Source organism: Lagenorhynchus albirostris, chromosome 11 (assembly GCF_949774975.1).
Source record: "Lagenorhynchus albirostris chromosome 11, mLagAlb1.1, whole genome shotgun sequence".
Lineage (NCBI taxonomy): Eukaryota > Metazoa > Chordata > Mammalia > Artiodactyla > Delphinidae > Lagenorhynchus > Lagenorhynchus albirostris.
In genome coordinates, this window is record NC_083105.1 from 8,020,266 (window position 1) to 8,041,133 (window position 20,868).

At 38.7% G+C, this 20,868-nt stretch overlaps 1 protein-coding gene across 1 annotated transcript in view; it reads right to left on the bottom strand.

Moving 5' to 3' along the window:
• The window catches only part of EP300 (E1A binding protein p300), a 73,827-nt gene that overhangs the window by 31,034 nt on the left and 21,925 nt on the right, over nt 1-20,868 (bottom strand). The window contains exons 2-10 of the mRNA XM_060164565.1: nt 19,871-20,508; nt 13,628-13,807; nt 12,132-12,393; nt 10,667-10,780; nt 9,497-9,742; nt 5,328-5,421; nt 4,618-4,755; nt 2,281-2,398; nt 1,444-1,618 (exon numbers count right to left, since the gene is read on the bottom strand). Coding sequence (XP_060020548.1) covers nt 1,444-1,618; nt 2,281-2,398; nt 4,618-4,755; nt 5,328-5,421; nt 9,497-9,742; nt 10,667-10,780; nt 12,132-12,393; nt 13,628-13,807; nt 19,871-20,508 — 1,965 coding nt within the window. The remainder of the gene's footprint in view (nt 1-1,443; nt 1,619-2,280; nt 2,399-4,617; nt 4,756-5,327; nt 5,422-9,496; nt 9,743-10,666; nt 10,781-12,131; nt 12,394-13,627; nt 13,808-19,870; nt 20,509-20,868) is intronic.

The window sequence follows — 20,868 nt, forward strand, 5'->3', positions numbered from 1 at the left end:
AACGCAGCCAGAAACAATAAATAATATAATAAATAAATTCATTTTTTAAAAAAAAAAGCTACCAGGTAGTATTTACTTTAGAGACCTTTCTCATTTCATTTTATATTTGCTTCAGTATTCTCTGTAGTACTTTTGATTTTTTGGTTTATAGTTTAAAAAATTTGGATTCTTCTACAATTAATTCCTGTGTATGGGGTAAGACAGGAATCTCAGTCTATAAACACATACTTAGGGCTATTCAGTTCCACTAATATTTATCGCTACCCTACTGCACCAGTACCATCCTGTCTTTATTTTAACGTAACACTACAGTTTAACATCTGATAAACTTTTAACTTGGCTCAAATTTCTGAAGAATTCAAGTAAATTCAACCACACCCAAGTATCTCAAATTTGTCTACTTGTCTCTGTATCTTAGTTACTGCCCTAGTTCAAACCATTAGCACTGAGGCAGTGTCCACAACTCTAGTCTTGACTTTGTTTCTGAACAATTGTTCTCGTACCTACTCAAAAAATACCTGCATTTTCCCTTGCTAGTGGGGCCTCTGTGTATGCTGTTCCCTCTGCCAGAAATGCTATTCTCAATTCTTTTCACATCATGGCTCAATGAGAAAATATATCTAGCACAACACTGCAGTTAACAAATGAGGCTGCTAAAAGTTCTCCATTTGACTACTTCAAGGCCTGTGGGGGGTGAATTTCTCAGCCCACTTATAATCCACTAATGGCCTAAGAGTTGGTACCTGCTGGCTCATTTGGCACTATCTATAGGTAGCCAGCTTTCCCTGACTCAAGAAACATAGGTTTTCCCTATCATAGCCTTTCACACATCATTTAAGTAGCCTGTATTTTTCCTCACCGTTGTGTACCCACACCATATTTCACTGCTTGGAACCTAGTAATGAGTCAATAAATGAATAATGGAATGCATGATCATCCTGGCTATCCAGTTAATTCATTAGGTCAAGAAGGCTGAAACTGTCAAGATGAATTTCAAATGCTGCTTCTAAAAAATAAACAGTTCTTAGACTTTGAACATATTGGGTCAGGAAGAAAGTGTGACAACGTAAGTAACATATTGTTTAGGATGTATCAAAGCCAGTAAGGCATTTGAACCTGCTCAGTCTACATCTATTGGCTGGCTGCCTACCATATGCAAATCAGTGAAAACCTGTGGACTATCACTTCCTAGGTGTCACTATGACAGAATAATATCTTTGGCACTAAAAATGATGCCATATTGTCAAGTCATGTCCAGAAATTTCAATATACTGTTCAGCTTACTGTTTTTACTAGAGAATGAATTATTTTCTTTGAAAAGGCAAAAAAGAGTCATTTGAAAGCTCAAGAATAGTTACACAAGCTAATGCAAATTAGTGAATTTGGTTAGGTACCGTTTTATTTCAGTTTCTCCCCAAAATAAATATAATAAAAAGCACTTACTAGAAGTCATTCCTGGTTGTGGCTGCCCCATGTTAGGCCCTGGGTTCATGGAAACTGGCACCATGCTTGCAGCACTTGGTAGCATGTTCTGTTTTTGTAGTCTAGTCCTTCGTTTTTCTTCCAGTTCTTTCTGGATCTTATAGATCTTCTCAGCTAGCAGGTGGTAGTATTCCGCCTTTTTGAATTTTGAAAATAGAGATGAGGAAAAAAGGGGGACTACCATCAGGTAACAAAAAATGAACTAAGAACAGACATTAGCTTCATTTAAAAAGGTAGGCAGAAATGAAAACGGAGAAGAGTAAATCTAATCTACTTTCCTACAACATTAAAAATATGAGCTCATGTTTGGAATGATCATATGAATAGCTGCTATATAATGAACCTACATAGTAAAGCATGACTTTTCAAAGTAGGTTTACAATTTACAGCATGTGGGAAGAATATGCTACATTTTGAAAAAGTGCCAATTTAGGGAGGAAGGTTCAACTGATACAGAAATACTACTTGAGATGAAAATACTAAGCAGCTGATTCACCATATTCTAGTGAAAATAGCACAGAGCTGGTAACAGCTCAACCACTTTTTAGCTGACAGAAGGACAACCCAGATAAAGTGCCACATGAGTGCACTGTATTATTAAGAGGAAAAATGTAAGATTCTTGACGTACACTTTAAGAAAACTGCTTTGTTATCGTGACTCCACAGTGAGAGTAAGACAGGATGGCTAAAGGGTGTCCTCTAAAGTATAGTATTCCGTGTATGTGCAACTAAGAGGAATAAACTAAACAGCCAGAAGAGGTCCACTTTTGCCTTGAGTAGGAAAAAACAGACGCTCACTCGATTGTTCGCAGATTCATACATGTCCCCTTCCACTTTCCGGGCATATGCAACCAGGTTTTCCATCCGTCTGTCTTTTAAAGCAGCAGGATCCGGAGTAGGAAATATGGCTTGAACACTAGGAATAGAAAATCCTTCTACTATTATATCATGTCAGCATTTTTTTACTCACCATATAAGTACACAGTATTTTAAATGTCTTCCTGATTAGTATTTACTCATTTTTATACAACGAACACTTTAGGTAAAATTTTAAAATGAGGTATGAGATGTCTTCAAATATAAATTACTGACCAAAATGAAAGTGTCTCTCTGTGGTAATGAAAGGGTTTTCCTGATCAGAATTAAGAAATGACTCCATAAAAATACTTTCTGGTCCCAGTCACTCTAACGTAGAGCAAGAAACTTATACTGTGGGACCTCCCTGGTGGTACAGTGGTTAAGAATCCGCCTGCCAATGCAGGGGACCCGGGTTTGAGCCCTGGTCCGGGAAGATCCCACATGCTGCGGAGCAACTAAGCCCGTGCGCCACAACTACTGAGCCTGCACTCTAGAGCCCGTGAGCCACAACTACTGAGCCCACGTGCCGCAGCTACTGAAGTCCGTGTGCCTAGAGCCCGTGCTCCATAACAAGAGAAGCCACTGCAATGAGAAGCCCATGCGCCTCAATGAAGAGTAGCCCCCACTCGCTGCAACCAGAGAAAGCCCGTGCACAGCAATGAAGACCCAACGCAGCCAAAAATAAATAAATAAACAAATAAAATTAAAAAAAAAAAACTTATACTGTGCTATTTGCATAAAGGAAGTGAGAAAACCTGACCTTTGCCAAAGTACCAACAGCCTTAAGATCCTTCTACTCTCTTCATTCAGCTTAGTAAAATAAAACTGAATAATCTCTACAAAATCTTAAATGATCAAAAACTTGAAGTGAAGGGAACAAAAATGCATAATAATTCTGCTAAATTCAATGTCTTTTGCTCTCTAGCAATTCCCTGCAAAATGCTTGGCACTAACTTTCCTGAAGGTTGACAAAATGTGATGTCAGCTACTAATTTTATCATCTGGACATCTCATGTTCAGTTGTGTATTATACCTGAAATAACCAAGTGGAGAAGAAATAAATGGAAAACCCGAATTAGTAAAAAATTTGCAAGCACATAATAAACATTTAACGTCAAGTCAGATGATCAATCCTAAATAATCTATTGTGATCACAAGATAAGTTTGTTTTGGTTATTCCTTATTAATTCAGTATTAAAATCTCAGAGTTTTCTCCTTGTGTCAAATTCCATTATTGATGCTATCATTTGAGAACTCCTAAATGAAGCTCAAGTTGAATTAGTAGGCCAATGTAACATAAAAATAAGAAGATAAAAGACAGACCACATGGTTCTAAGCCAATACAAAATTGGATGAATTGAAGGAGATCCCTCTATTAAGTGTAAGGGAAATGAAAAAAGACTGATTCTTCCAAGAAAAAAAAAAAAATGCTGCATTTTGTTTGAAGTATAAGCTCTCTAATCAGTAAGGGCAGAGCTCTATCTTTAGGATACTGGGCACATTACATTTTACCACTCTATAAGCCTTCCCCCTCTTTCATCCAACAAGACAGTGCTTGTGAGGCAGTGTGCCTGGCATACATAAACTTCACACCAAACAGTGCAGGGGTATTTCACATACTACTACAATGTGCACATTTGGAGGACCAGAAGACCACAGAGAGACCACCCAAACAGATTCAATTTGTCAATAAAAGCTTTACCAAGGATAACAACAGAAGACAGTGTTGCCTCTACCATTCTAATGATCTAAGACCTAGATTTTCTTTTAAAATATGAGTTTTGTTAAGATAGCATTAAATGAATAATTTTTTTTTTTTTTTTTTTTTGCGGTACGCGGGCCTCTCACTGTTGTGGCCTCTCCCGTTGCAGAGCACAGGCTCCGGACGCGCAGGCTCAGCGGCCATGGCTCACGGGCCCAGCCGCTCCGCAGCATGTGGGATCCTCCCGCACTGGGGCTCAAATCCGTGTCCCCTGCATCGGCAGGCAGACTCTCAACCACCTAAGCCCTAAATGAATAATTTTTAACTAATATATATTGATTATTGTTGCTAGGCAGAATCATTCACACACCATTAAAGGCTGAAAAACTCCTAACAAATGATGGTGAAAATGTTGAGAAGCAGAGAATAGGAAGCAGGAAAGCCATAGAAGTAGCAGCAGCAGCAGCCAGGCTATAGAAAAATCAGTAATATTTCTCTTGTGTTTAAGTGCCTGGCAGATTGGTAGCATGTTGACCTGGTAACTCCTTATGAATAAGACAAGCCGACAATCTTACAGTTTGTGAACAAGATGATTTCGAAGATCCTGAGTAATATCTTCATGCCATTGTTTCCGAATTCCAGTACTGGATGGTTGAGCTGCTGTTGGCATAGGACCCAGGGAGGCCACACTGGCATTTTCACTCATCATTGGGCTTTTAAAAGGAGTGAAATAGTTTTAGTGAAGAAGGGTAGGAGAAGGAGGATCTCATTTAAGTAGAGCTGACAGTGATGACTGCAATAGGACCAATACACTATGACAAGTCTATTTACACATAAAGAAGTCTGGGGGAAATGGTGTGTATGTATTTGTACTTGTGTGAGGGAAAAGAGTTAAACCCACAACATTTCTTTGTGTGAAGGGGTAGATGATGTCTTGTGTTTAAAAGACTAAGTCTTGTGTTATAAGACTAAGTTGTCACTTTGACACAGCTTATCCCAGGGAATCCACTGGGCAATGGATTAATTGTTAACACTGGGATAGAGCAAACTCGTTTTTTAAGCAGCTGCATTTGGAACTTTCTACTGTATGTGGGAAGGTGTCAGTTACCCCAAATAATTGATACAATTTCTAAAGAGGTTATAGAGAGCCTAAAGAATAAACTCAAACATATTATTTGTCTTCATTCATCAAGGATATCTTCAAATCAAGCAAACTAAAAAAACTCAAGGAATTCTAACAAGTGTCTGAAATCTGACAAAGGGCACAACCCAAGATAAAACTTACTTTTGAGAATTTATGGCTGAATGCAACATCGAGTCAGAAAGAAGATTCGACGTTTGAACCCCTACACCTCCATTTACTCCCATAGGACTAGCACCTAGGTCAAAACAAAAAGCAAGACAGAGTATTTTAAATACCAGCAACAATAAAAACAACAAAAACGGATGAAGAGAAAGGAAAAGCTATGAAAGTACTAGAAGAAAATATCACAGAAATTTTTATCCTTTTAAAGTAAGACCCAAAACAGAAGTCTTAAGGACATTTAGAAATTTGAGTAATAAGTAAAATAATCACCATAGACAAAGTCAAGAGACAGAAGACAAATCGGGGGAAAAAATGCTAGCATTGTATATAATAAACAATCATTTGCGATATAATTAGCAACACAAATATAAAGGCTAATACACAAAGTACCTTTACAACCCAGTGAGAAAAAGATGAAGAATCCAAGAGGAAAGGAATAGGCAATTTACATAAAAAAGAAATCAACAGCTTTAAAAGTATGCAAGTATGTTCAACCGCATTTAAAGTAAAACTTAAAGTAATATATTTTTCATGTACGAAAATATGAAAACTTTTTTTTTTCTTTTGGCTGTGCGGCTTGAGGGATCTTAGTGGCTTATGGGATCTTAGTTACCCAACCAGGGATCGAAACTGTGCCCCCTGCAGTGGAAGCCTGGAGTCCTAACCACTGGACAGCCAGGGAATTCCTGTGAAAACTTTTTTATAAAGTCTGAGAATACCAAGTGTTGAGAAAGGTTTGGGAAAAGAAGCATTTTCAATAAAAATTCACAGATGTGTAAACTGACCCACTCTTGGGAGAGCTATCTGGTAACTGCTAAACAAATGAAAAAATGCGTGCATATATTCATTGACTTAGGATTTCCACTTGATATTGTCTTACAGTTATATATGTATGGACAGACATAAGAGTAATGATGTTAAAAGGAGCTAAAAAACTAGAACCAAAATTGTTTAGGGAACTGAATTAATATATGCAGGTGCTTTCATAAGCACAATCTATGTAAGGACATGTATGATGACCCCTAGGGAGGGGAATGAAAAACAGTGTTTGGGTTAAACATTTTTAATTGAATACTCCTTCAAATTGGCTTGAATAGCTCTATGTACACATATTAACTTTTTTGATTAATGATTTTAATGAATATTATTTCTTTAAAAACAAAAAAACAAACAATATTTACACTAAACCAGATTTTCGTGTGGTTAAAAATTTTTCTGATATACAATTTTATTAATATACCCTCCAAGATATTAAAAAAAAGAAAAAACTTCCGTAAAATGAAAATAATTGACTAGATTTCTAGACAATGGCTAATAAAAATCCTGTTGCCTTCTTTCATCATGCTTCCCAAATGCTTAGGCAGAACTCTGCTTCTGACATCATCAAGGCAGGCTCTAAAATGTAGTTGCTGGTAATGGTCTACTTGTCACTATGAACACTCCACGTGTGAATACTCATTTTTAGAAAAATTACGTACCCTTAACACAGATTTGTTTTACTGGTCGTAAGAATATGAAGGTAAAAGAAAAAGTGATTACACTATGTATCAATTTGCTTATCTTACTGCCTTCTGATGGCACATGAAAACACAGCCAAACATTCCCTCTGAAGTATCCGGGTCCATTACTGCAAGTAATGGCTCCATAATAACTTGAGAAGGATACCCTTATATAGGTTCGCATTCAAGACCCTAAGAGTGAGCATTCACTTGAGAATACAAAAATGTAGGAAGAAAGACACTACTGGCACTGAGAGAATAAGTCAGAAAGAAAATGAACAAAAAAAGAATTCAAGGCACCTAATATTCAGTGAGAGTGTGTGTGTGTGTGTGTGTGTGTGTGTGTGTGTGTGTGTGTGTGTATTTTAAAGCCCTAGGGGGAATCCTAAGCCATAGGAGAATACGTATTTTTTCTAAGCCCTAACACAATCTTTACAGAATAAGTGAATTCAATAGAAACCAGAAGATTAAGAATGTGGTCAAATATGGTCATGGAAGGCTTACAGTAAAAAGCTCTAATATGGAGTTCTGGAGTGGATTCCCTCTTGCCCTCCCTGTTACAGAGTCTCTATAACCTGATACACGTAGTAGAGATCTTGCTATTTTGCCTATTTAGTCACTTACCTGCCCATCCAAACTAGAGATGTTTCAAAAGTAGGGATCATGCCCCCTTTAGTATGTTTTTTTCAGCACACAGCACATCTAAGTGAATGCTGTTTTTATTCAAATGCCCTTGTCACTCACAGGTACGTAAAATTTATAACTCTGAGAATGTCCCTGCATTACAGGACTTTGGTATAAAAGGAAAAATTACTTCAAAGGAGGCCTTTGACTATCTGGCTTGTGCCTGAAGAAAAGAAACCATGATGACATTTTGTTTGTTTTACACCAGTTTTCAAGATGGGCTCTGACACAACAAAGAAATATCTGAGGTATTCTAAAAGTACTGGCTCACAATGATGATTATCATCAAAAAGGCACCGTTAACTCAATAACAAGAAATGGAAAAACCTGATTAATCTTAATCCTAAAACATTTTTTAAAAAGACACTGAGAAAGGGGAAAAAAGAAATCCAAGAAGCTAGTTAACTTTCAAATAATCTTGTGGGTATATATAAATGTACATGCAAATACACAGATGATACAAGAGAAGATGACAAGAACTAAACTGGTAATTATACACAGAAACTTGAAAAGGTAATGGGAAACAACCAATTACAAAAATGAAAATCTAGGCCAGGGGTAGACAGCTGCATTGGGTCAAGATCCTAAAGCTCAAGGAAGATGCACTCTACATAACTTTGAAAGAGAGAGGAAAAAAGCAATCATAAGTCGGAGGGGGGGGGGAGGAGGGAGGGGGAGGGGAGGAGGGAGGGGAGGGGAGGGGAGGGGAGGGGGAAGGAGAGAAGGAGATGGAAAAGGGGGGGCATGAAGTCCTCAGATCTCTCTTTTAATAAATAAGAGCTTGAAAACAAGCCTGAAAAGGCAGGAATGCTCTTCATTCCGGTTTCTAGTCCAGTTTTTAAAACTCCTTTCTCAATAACTGTTTAACAAGTTAGCATTGCTTGTTATGAAATAGTGTACATTTCCTTAAGTTAAAAATAAAAATCAGTAAGATTTACATTCTTACAAGAGTAGCGTGCCCAATTTTCTCATTTAGAATCAAACAGTTTGCAGAAACTAAAGCCTACTGCACTTACTAATAGAGGGATGAAAATGGGTTTCAAAGGAAAAAGCATGGTAGATTATTCCAAATTAGACAGTTGTCTAATTACAGAAGAACTTCATCATCAAGAACAATTTTAGAATAAGAGGCAAATAATTAAAAGTTATGGGCTTACCTGTGCTGGGCATTTAACAATTTATATAAAATTGCTTAGATGTTCAACTGCCTGACAGTAAAGGGATAGTCATAGGGCAAATCTCCTTTATTTTACCATACAATTAGAGAATAAAAACTACCCCCAAATCAGGATATTAAAACACTGCTCACACTTCCCCTTCCCTCTCAGTTTTATTATAGGAAGAGGTTAGGAGAACAAGTGTATTTGATAAACTATTTCAAAGGCAAACGACTACTGCTGCCAGATATGCAGAAATCTATATTAACAATAACCAAACATTTCAAATCAAAAGAATACTACCAAAAGAATACTTCGAGCCAAAACAGTTTCTTTGTGGCATTTAAAATATCAAAAAATTTGGAAACTTAAATGTCCACCTGTAACACACTGTTCTATGCGACAAAATACTATACAAGTATTAAAAAGGATACATTAGACATGGAAACGGAAAGATGTCCACATTGTGTAAAGAAATAAGTCTGTTATAACACATGGGATCCCACTTCTAGAAATATAAACTAATATATGTATAACAGGATTAAGAAGGATATAAACCAATAGCAGTTGCCTCTGGTATGTGGATTACAAGGGGATTTCTACACTATAATCTTTTAAAAGTTACTTCAAAAAATTAATCATGTAACAAAAAAAGTAAGAGAGGGAGACATGGAGAGAAAGAGAGACAATAAAAGAGATAGACACACACACAGAGACTAAAATAAACAAAGAAGTTAACCTTGCATATTACATGGTATGTACACACACAACTGGTATCACATCTGTCACTAGGAGGACACAGACTTACTCATGTTGCTCATGGGCCGCATCCCCTGGGGAGACTGTCCAGATTGCTGGTTCTGCTGGTTCTTTGCTTGCACCTGGGGCTGTGTTGGCATCTGATTTACTTGATAGGGTAGTCCAAGGGCTGCATAAGCCCTTTCTATAGAGCTGGGATCAATCTGACTAACAGTGCTTAGGCTGGGAGTAGACTGTTGACCCACCCCTAGAGAGCTAGTATTTCCAAGTCCAACTGGTGCTCCAGTCAGAATTGCTAGAGAAAACAAAAGAAACAGTATTACAACATTAAAGATGGTGAGAAAGAAAACACTAGGATGTCTGAGTGAATTTTAAACACAAAATTATTGTTACGTGATTATGAAATACACACATCTTGTTTCCCATTATTTCCTTGAAAAAATTTCTAGATGCAGAACTGATTGGTCAAAGGGGATCATTGGCATGAAAAGCTTTTGATCCAAAATATCCAAAAGCCTTCCCACAGGCTGTATCAATATTCCCATCAGAGTGTATGAAATGCCTCAGAGCCACACAAAAGCCAACACCAGGTAGCATCATTTCTATCAATGTGACAGGAGAGAAATGGTACTTTATTTCATTCCTTAATTTAACAGGGAACTTTTTGGTATTTCCTCCCTCTAGTGAACTATTTCCTAGTCCCAATTCTCTACTGGGCTATTTATGATTTCTTCATTAATTTATGGAATTTAATTACTTTTTAAAAACATGCTATATATACAGTTCCAAATTTATCTTTCAATCCTAAATGCTAAATGTTTTGTTTCTAAAGGAGGTGTGGTGGCTGCACTTTCTACTTTTGACTTGTCTTTCCTCTAAGAAAAGCTCATCACCCCAGGCTTCTAAAAATAATCTCAAACTTTCTTCTTTCTTTTTACATTAATTTCAAATTATCTAAATATTTATATCACAGGTATAAAAGAGTAACTTGCCCAATGTCAAAGCAATGATCTTTCTGGATCTTATTTTAGGTAATAAGTACTTCCATTCTAACCTTATTAATATGAAGTTAGTGGTAAGTGGAAATAATCTAGTGTGATAGCACTAGGCAGTCAAAGAAACTTCACACAATCAAGAGGTACTCTACCATCTCACCAAGTTGTACTGGTGAGTCTAAGAATACTTTTGATATAAAGCTTCAAAAGATTTAGTCACTTACACTGTTGATTTCTCTTATCTCCAGCATTTTTAAGGGGTAGACACACAGGACAATCATGTCTTGTACAATTCTTCCAGTGTGAAATGATTTGTCGAGAAGATGCACAGTGTGCCACTAAAAAGAAGAAAAATGATTATTTTTTCAAATGCAGGTTATATTTTTATATTACTGTTAGCTAACTTATCGATCACATAATGAGTGCTACAAATGCTATTAACTCATTGCATATTCATAACACCTCTATAGGGTAGTTATTAATCCTCCCACTTTATAGTTGAGAAAACAGGCAAAAACTGGTTAAGTAATGTGTACAAAGTCACAGAGCACCCAAAGTGGGATTCAAACTCAAGTGGTCTGGCTTCCAGAGCCTCTATTTTTCACCACAAAGCTGTGCAATCTACTTTACATTATAAAAACCTGGGGACTTCCCTGGTGGCGCAGTGGTTAAGAATCCGCCTGCCATACAGGGGTCATGGGTTCGATCCCTGGTCCGGGAAGATCCCACATGCTGCAGAGCAACAAAGCCCGTGCGCCACAACTACTGAGCCTGTGCTCTAGAGCCCGTGAGCCACAACTACTGAAGCCCATGCGCCTAGAGCCTGTGCTCCGCAACAAGAGAAGCCACTGCAATGAGAAGCCTGCGTGCCACAACAAAGAGTAGCCCCCACCTACCACAACTAGAGAAAGCCCCCGTGCAGCAACAAAGACCCGAGACAGCCAAAAATAAATAAATTAAATAAATTAAAAAAAAAACCCTATAAAAACAGATTTCTCTTAAAAAAAAGAAATGGTACAAATTAACTTATTTACAAAACAGAAATAGAGTTACAGGTGTAAAAAACAAACTTATGGTTCCCACGAGGGAAAGGGAGGGGGGGATAAACTGGGAAATTGGGATCGACATATACACACTACTATATATAAAATAGATAACTAATAAGGACCTAGTGTATAGCACAGGGAACTCTACTCAATATTCTGTAATGACCTGTATGCGAAAAGAATCTAAAGAAGAGTGGATATATGTATATGTTTAACTGATTCACTTTGCTGTACAGCAGAAACTAACACAACATTGTAAATCAACTATACTCCAATAAAAAATTAAAAAAAAAACAACACACAGATTTCTAATGACTCTATAAACATACAAATTGTACTAAGTTGGGTAACATTCTTTTAGTATTGGCCTACATGATAGTTAGCAAACCCTCAATAATATTTAAAGCTATGCTGGGGCAAATAAAGGTCAGTATCACCCCAAAAGGGAAGAATCTAAAGCTTCCTCTCCTACCACATCTCTAGATACTCATTCACAAAATGATTCTGAATTTTATCATAATTAAATACAGAGTAAGGCATTATCAGTAAGGAGTCTCAAAAGAGAAGAGAGAAAATGTGATCAGCTCTAACTGTAAAAAAAAATATTAATTGCTGAGCACAAAAACCTTTTGAGCCCACTCACCTTGGCAGGACTTGCCTGACTGGCAGTGTGTCATGTGGTTAAGGACGTTCTTCATTGTACGACAGTGGGGAAGGTTGCACTGCCTCACTTCCCCATTGGCCTGCTCTCGCCGCTGGCACTTGTGAGCGTGCAAAAGGAGAACAAGCTGCTGCTGGATGAGCTTGCGCTTCTCTGGATCAGCTGTGTGTGCTCCAGAACCCATCCCTTGGGCCACCGGAGTCACCAGGCCTGGCTGCTGGACCTGCGGGGTCTGCTGCTGGCCCTAAGGGATAAAACAATAAAGATGCATTTGATGTTAGGTGTCATAGTTTGCTACCTCCTTAATAAATACGGACTTGGAGATTTTCAATGAAAACCTTTAAGGACAGTCTACCATGTACCAGACCCAATTTTTTGACACAGGGGATTCTACGATAAATGATGACTTCTACCAACAAGCAGCTCAATTTAACAAGAAAACAAATTGCTATATTAGCAAGCAATATAATCAAAGTATGTATAACATACAGAGAGCAAAAGAAAGAGAAGGACAACTGTAAAACAACTATACTCCAATAAAAATTTTTTTAAAATGTGTATTTGTATTTGGTTGCTCTGAAGCAACTCTTCTGAAAACAGAAAGAGAAGGACATGGTAAACTCCAGTGCGAGGGGGGGAAAGGAAGGGATCTGTTGTGAAGAGCGTGTTCAAGTTAGGTTTTGAAGAATAGTGAAGAGCTTCTTGGGAGAGCTGGCAGGGGCCTTTCAGGTGGGTGAAAAATTAGTTTCTGTAAACCCTGGAAGAAATTTGGTTTTTCCTAATAAAAAAGTAAACATTTCTGGAGGCAGAAATGACATGTTTTGTTCATCTTTGTCTCCAGTACTTAGTGAAGTATCTGAAATATAGGCATTCAATGACTATGGGACACAAAGCAAAAAACCTAAAACATCTGAAAAGGAAATAAAATTCCTATAGGACAATTTTTTCCAAAGATGGACATGGACTACCTGACACATTTACAAATGGAGATAGTTTTACTTTAGAAAAATAGCAACGTTAGAAGCTTTGGAGATTTTACCATAACAAAAATCACTGTTAAAAACAATCTGTAACTTTGAAAGGGAAGTTACTTCTGTGTTATAGCATCAGATACAAATCAGTAGATGTGGTAATTGAGAGTTGGAATCCTTTTTCAGAGAGTCCTTCCCAAGAGGAAAAAGGTTCCACTTTTGTATCCTACAAAAAGAATTGCTCACAAGGAGAAGCTGCATATGGCAGGACCCCAAAACTTTCAGTGTAGCAGCCCCATTTGCTCCTATTTGGACAGCATCCTTACTGGTCAATACTGCAAGTAAAAAAACACCAGGTGAAATGGAAGGAAGGCACAAGCTTCCTCAATCACAGGGGCCATCCATTACATCCTAGTGTGTATAGTATAATAGAAGACATAAGAGGTTTAACACAATTCTGTTAAAGTGTCAGATGGAAGACAAATTTGTAAACAGATTACTACCCACCATGTTGGGCATTCCTCCACCAGGAGGAACTGCCTTTTTGTCCATTGCAAATGGAGATAAGCTATTTGGTAGTACAGACTTTGTCGGAATCTGTAGACCAAGGCCACTGGCTCCAATCTGCTGTCCAGAATTCTGAGTATATGGTGAACCGTAAGGATTAGGGTTGTTCATCATTCCCATCTAAGAACAAGAAACAGAAGAGAAATTAAATCTTATTCCCCACACTAATAGGAAATTACTATTTCCTTTCCTTTTCCACTTCCTAATTTACAAAGACAATTTTAAAAGAAACTCTCTGTATACATAAACAGACTATAATCTAGGGAGCTGAGGTACAGTAAATTTAGAGCTGTTTGCTGTAAATATGCGATAAACGTTTTAGAAAAATGTATAAGCGTCTTCATTTAGCTATATCTACTAAGCAGGCTCTGCCATTCATCTCCACTTTTAATGCACTAAATAACTTTCATTTAAGGTGCAAACTATAACTTAATAAATTCAATTCAACTCAATAAACCATCTAATCCTTAAATATATTAGAGAACTTGATATATCAAAATGCTTATTCCAGCATTTTGTTTATATAAAAGGTAGAAGATTGGTAGCCTGGGGGGATATGTACTTTCTTACTTAGGGACAGGATAGAACAGTGATTTTAAAACTTTTTCAATCTGAATCCTTTAGGTATAGCATGCAAACTTCAAAGTCTGCACCATTTCTTGCTGTCTTACACCTAGCTGCTTTATTAAATTGCCTTCTTGGCTCTTAAAGTAATCTGAGTGTATGTGCAATCCCTATGTACTTTAAAAAGTAAGTTTCGGGAATTCCCTGGCAGTCCAGTGATTAGGACTCCACATTCCCAATGCAAGGGGGCACAGGTTCGATCCTTGGTCGTGGAACTAAGATCCCACATGCTGTGCAGTATGGCCAAAAAGAAAAAAGAAAAAAAAGTAAGTTTTTTCCTGTGTTTATGTAAGTCCACGTGGAACCATCATACTGTATAATGATTAACTTGAACAGAGCATTAATTATTCAAAAACCAAATGTTTTACTGATAACAATGATGCAACTTACAATTCTATCCTTCCACATAAGACCCCACTGTAAGTCCATCATCACCTACTAGGCAAGCACTCAGAATGAAAACTAATGACACTACAGCTACTGTCCAATTAAAAGGAGTCATACTAGATTTCTATATCCTTCTCAGAGAGATCCAATTCTATCAAAGGGTCCTTCAAATTCTGCCTCTAGCCACCCAATCCCCATCATTCCCATGTATACATGCCCACTGTCACTGTCCTAATACAAAGCTCTTCATCACAGCTTTTGTAGACTGTGACTAACAGGTTTTCTTGCCTTCTGTCCTCACTTGGTTTCTACTCATAAAGGGGGAAAACCACGGTATACCAGACCTTTCATGATCTTCATGTGAACTGACTACTTCTCCATGGTATCCTATCTCCTATACCCATTAACTTGCAAACCTGAGAGCATCATGCTTCTTGAATCGCCAGCATTTGCTTAAGATTTTCCCTTTCCCTACAACTAGGCAGTTGAGTGGCACACCCTCCTTTCCTATTTTTTACTCCTGAATGCTAACCTGTAAAGGAAATAAAATATTAAATTCGCAAAGAGGCAGGAATGATGATAGGGAACGAGACTGAGGGAAGTGGCATAGTGTGGGTGAAAGCATAAAAAAATGAGGCAGCATGAATGGGAAGCATCCAGAGTAAAAAATTTATTCAGTCTCCAATAACTGGAATTTCCTACGTGAATCTGGCCAGAAAATCAAATACAAAAACAGGCTTAAATGCAAAGTTCAGGTTTCTTTTGGTAGTTTCCAATGTGGCTGGGAGTGCTGCTGCTACATATTGCTTTTTTTTTTGCGGTACGCGGGCCTCTCACTGTTGTGGCCTCTCCCGTTGTGGAGCACAGGCTCCGGACGCACAGGCTCAGCGGCCATGGCTCACGGGCCCAGCCGCTCCGCGGCATGTGGGATCTTCCTGGACTGGGGTACGAACCCGTGTCCCCTGCATCAGCAGGCGGACTGTCAACCACTGCGCCACCAGGGAAGCCCTACATATTGCTTTTAAAGTACTAATATTTATACTAATATAGTCCCAATAGTATGCTCACCTACACCTGGAGGAGTATTTTACTTGTATTTCTTATTAGCATGGAAATTCATGGTAGACATAAAATGAAAGCCATTTAAGAGTCCATAATTTATATAGATAAAATGCTGGGATTTGTAAGATGCCTTGATGTCTCCTGTTAATAAGCTAATACCTTCATCAAACACGTCCTAGTAGAATCTGGTCCTTCACACATTTGTTCACATGGATATTGCCTTGACTGCCTACACTAACCGAGTTTCAACCAATTCCTGACATTGCTTGTTCCCTCAGTCACAATGCATTACCTAGAAACTCCAAGTTCACTCTGTAGCAGACTACGGTCTCAAATATACAGATTGCACTAACTGCGGGTCAGCTGGCAGTAATTCACTCCTGACACTTCTGGTCACTCTGACCAACAAAGACTCTCTCAGGCTTTTTGTTTACCTATCTCCCTCAGAGTTCTGCTGTCAGTGTTAGAAAATGAAATGCAACCAACCCCCCCCACCGCTACCCTTTCTATTTACCCACCCCCCACTACTCCCCCGCGAAATAGAATAGGAAGGGAATATACTGTACTTAATTTCTGCTACACTGTAGTTAGTTATTTGATCTTGTTCCCTTCTCTATAGCTAATGGGATCCAGATGTCCAACTAGTTAACTACCACCTACCTGAACAGCAGCGATACAGATCTCCACCTAAACTGAAAAGGCAGAGGACCAGGAAGCCACAGTCCTAGGCAACTAAAACCAAAGGGCCTGCAGGGGACTATTTTATCTTTCTTTAAAAATAAATCTGACACTACAGGTTGTTTCTTAGTGTTCAATACATTAAAAGGGAACACAGGAACACATAAGACACACCATGGTACCAAACACTGACAAATAAAAAAGTAGTGCCCAATATACAACAAATATAACAGTTTAGGAACATTTAACATAGGGACAAAAATCCCTTAATAAGACTTGCAGGCATCAACAGTAGTGCACACTGATACTAAATGTGAAAATGTGACTCCGTGATTCACCAAATAATAACAAATTAAACAACATCCTGACATGTCCTCCAGCCTATCAGATTTGATAAATACATCTATATCCAAGTCATTCGCCAGGCACTATGTTAACCATGGCAGGGGCAGGGCAGCACGTACAATGATAAACAAGGAAGACTACAGGGATCTCTCAGAACAGAACTGACAACCAATCTTAAACGTTTTCTAGACTCAGTCCTATTACTCTTATACCACTGCCTTAGTTTAGTGGGGGGCGTCATCACCCCACAGGGACTATTTTTCAAATTGATACTGTACACCTAAAACCACACCCATCTAGATCGTAAATTTGGGAATAAGATCCTCCTCTTTAGAACCCATCAGGATATGGCATTAAGATCTGTCTTTTTCTCTCTCAACATGGATTATTCCTCCCTGCCTTATACTTAATACCCTCTTAACTGGCTCTTCCTACCTGCTTCACTCCTTGCCTATCCAAGAACACACAAGAAAGACAAAGATGCAACATATCAATCACTGCTCTTACTTTAAAATTTATAGGTTAAACACTCTTTAATATCACATGCCAAAGCCCATCACAAACTGATGTTAATTTTAAGAGAAGAGCTCCAAAAGTAACAATTTACATCAACTTTCAAATATAAAATATAGGTGGGATTTCCTTGTTTCATTTAAAACAAGGAAATATTTTAATAATTAAGTTTTTATATTTGAATTGCCCCTTTCCATGAAAATATAAGCTCCACAGGTACAGGGATTTTTGTCTGATTAATTTACTGCTATATATCCAGTCCCTGAAACAATGTTGATACAGAAATTTGTGATTTAGATTAGAAGTAGGACAGTGCCCCACTCTCAACCTAGGCCTTCTCCCAATGTGCCTTTCCTTCCTTTATTTTTCTTCACAGCACTTACCTGGAACACTATGAATTTATATCTTATGTGTACACTAGAAAGTAAGTTCCGGGCTTCCCTGGTGCAGCAGTGGTTAAGAATCTGCCTGCCAACGCAGGGGGCATGGGTTCGAGCCCTGGTCCGGGAAGATCCCACATGCCGCGGAGCAACCAAGCCCGTGCGCCACAACTACTGAGCCTGCACTCTATAGAGCCCATGAGCCACAACTACTGAAGCCCAATGTGCCTAGAGTCCGTGCTCCGCAACAAGAGAAGCCACTGCAATGAGAAGCCCGCGCACTGCAACGAAGAGTAGCCCCCGCTTGCTGCAACTAGAGAAAGCCGGCACGCAGCAATGAAGACCCAACGCGGCCAAAAATAAATAAAATAAATTTATATATATATATATAAAAAGAAAGTAAGTTCCATGAAGTGAGTTTATTCACTGCTCTATCTTCAGCATCTAAGCTAGGACTCGGGGCTTCCCTGGTGGCGCAGTGGTTGAGAGTCCGCCTGCCGATGCAGGGGACATGGGTTCGTGCCCCGGTCCGGGAACATCCCACATGCCACGGAGCGGCTGGGCCCGTGAGCCATGGCCACTGAGCCTGCACGTCTGGAGCCTGTGCTCCGCAACGGGAGAGGCCACAACAGTGAGAGGCCCGCGTACAGCAAAAAAAAAAAAAAGCAAGCTAGGACTCAGTAAATATTTGTTCAATCAGTGAAACTTTCAATGTCTGTCATCCCTGCCCCCCCACCCCCCATATAAACATCAGGAGGGCAGGGACTCTTCACAGGCAGGTTCCTAGAAATCTAGAAGAGGTACCTAATAAATATTCTACCTTCTTGTTTCTGGTTCTCACTCCAAGTGTTCTAAGTAAACCACATCAAAACAGCAACATAAAAGTGACAGAAAGGGAGAACCTATAGAGTAGATAGTGATGCCAAACAGAATTTTTTCCTAAGTCAAGATGTCAATATTCTTTATCCTGTAGCAAAAAAAAAATATTTAAGGGCTTTCATTTATCTACATGTGACCTCAGTGCCCCCACTCCCAATTCATCCGTATGTCTTCATTTCATCCTTGAACTCTCACCATCATTATTCTCAGGAATATAGAAGTCCCAATGCCTGCTCAAATTATTCCTCTTACAGAGCAAGCTTGCTCCTGACTCCTTGTGAAAATCTCTCCCATCTCTAGTATCACCTTCCAAGCGAAGCCATCTCTTTCATTCAACAAGTATTTACTAACTACATGCCAGGCACTGGCAACCATAGTGTGATACCATTTTAAGAAAAAGGAATAAAATGTGTATGAAAAATATGGTGGAATAAACATCCAACATATGCTTATAACATCTTAATTATACATACAGAGTACACATTTAAAAGGTTTTTAAAAATATATTTAGCATTCTCTACTTAATAAGGCTAAGAAAGTAGGCTTTTTAAAAAAGAAAAGGCTTTCGGACTTCCCTGGCAGTCCAGTGGTTAGGACTCCGCGCTTCCACTGCAGGGGGCATGGGTTCGATCCCTGGTCAGGGAACAGAAGATGGAGCAAGAGTGCCAACACAGCACTCAGGATAGGCCCAGGGATGGGGAAGGCCAAGAGAACAATTCACACCACATGGCCCCTCTATGAAACACAAAACCTATTTTTCTCTAAACCTTTCAAATAACAGCCAAAATCAGGATAACTGGAAGACCTGGAATGTTGGTTGAGGCTTTATAGTAAACTAATGCATCTTAATTTCCATCAACCATTAAGAAAAAAAAATAACACATCTCTTAAAAAACAGGGACATCCCAAGCAATCTTCAGGTAGACAAATAAAGTCTACCTGAAGATAATATAATGCTGGCTATCTCAAAACTGTGTTGTCTTTTTTTTAAGGAAGGCTATGAAGGCTAAAATGAGATGAATTAGAAATGAAATGAAAATATTCTAATACTTGTGCCACAGGGAACAGGAATTAGCTGGCAATCATTTGTAAAAAAAAAAAAAAGTATTACTTACATTTAATATAAGAGCTTCATAAAACTTGTGACAACACAGTAGATCCCTGGCATATAATATGTGGGAAATGATACATGATGTAAGAAGATTAAACATGAACAGTAAAGAATAAATGAATAACTGACCTCAAGCCCTCCTCCTCCATCACTGGAGCACTGAAAAACATACTGACGGTACACAGAAACCAGAACTGCACTTACCTTAAGAGGCTGGGGCCCTCTCAATCCTGTTTGTCCTCCCATCTGGGGAGAGCCTTGCTGCAGTGGCTCAGTCATTAAGTTGCCAGCATTTCCCATGCCTGGGTTTGGGTACTGCATATTAGGTCGCCCCCGGCCTGCTCCAATTGAACCGTTCATGACTTGATTAGGCATCATCCCTTGTCCATTGCCTGCAGTCAACATTCCAGGATTCATGCCAGCATTCATCCCTGTGTTCATTCCCATGCCAGGCTGATTTACTGGACTGTTCATCATACCTGTTGCAGATGGTGTGGGACCCTGATTTGGTCCACTAGTGCCCATCCCCATGTTGGGAGAAGTCAAGCCTGCCTGTGCCATTGGGCTTTTGACCATGCTATTTATCAAACTTAATCCAGGACTGTTCTGTTGGGCCTGGCTGGCCATGCCTTGGCCTGGGCCACTAACCCCCATGTTGAGGTTAGGGGAACTACCAGAACGTAGCAATTCTGACAGTTGTTTATGTTTAGAGGCTGCATCTTGTACCATGCCAAGGCTCGTCTGAAGCTGACTAATATCACCACCATTGGTTAGTCCCAATTCTGTAGAGTTGATTAATTCATCTGGTAAGTCGTGCTCCAAGTCAAATAGAGAGCCAAAATCTAAAAACAAAGAGGAAAGATAAAGGTTAAAGTATGACAGAGTCAAAATTACAAAGTTCTCTATACTTTGTTCTTGATAAGCATTAAATATCATTTCTAAACCTCACTCCATGGAATACTATCTATTTTTATTAGTTTTTCATATTATACTAAAAAAAGGTGTTTTATATATATATATAAATATATATAAATTGTCATGCCAACAAGTTTGAACACTTATAGACTGTACCTAAAACAAGACCAGAGAAAAGGGGAATACATCTTACATGGGGGGAACACACACCCATTACATGAGTTGCCAAAAGTTTGTACTGACAGTCATGCAAAAGATACACAATTAAGTTGTGTACCAGACTTCCC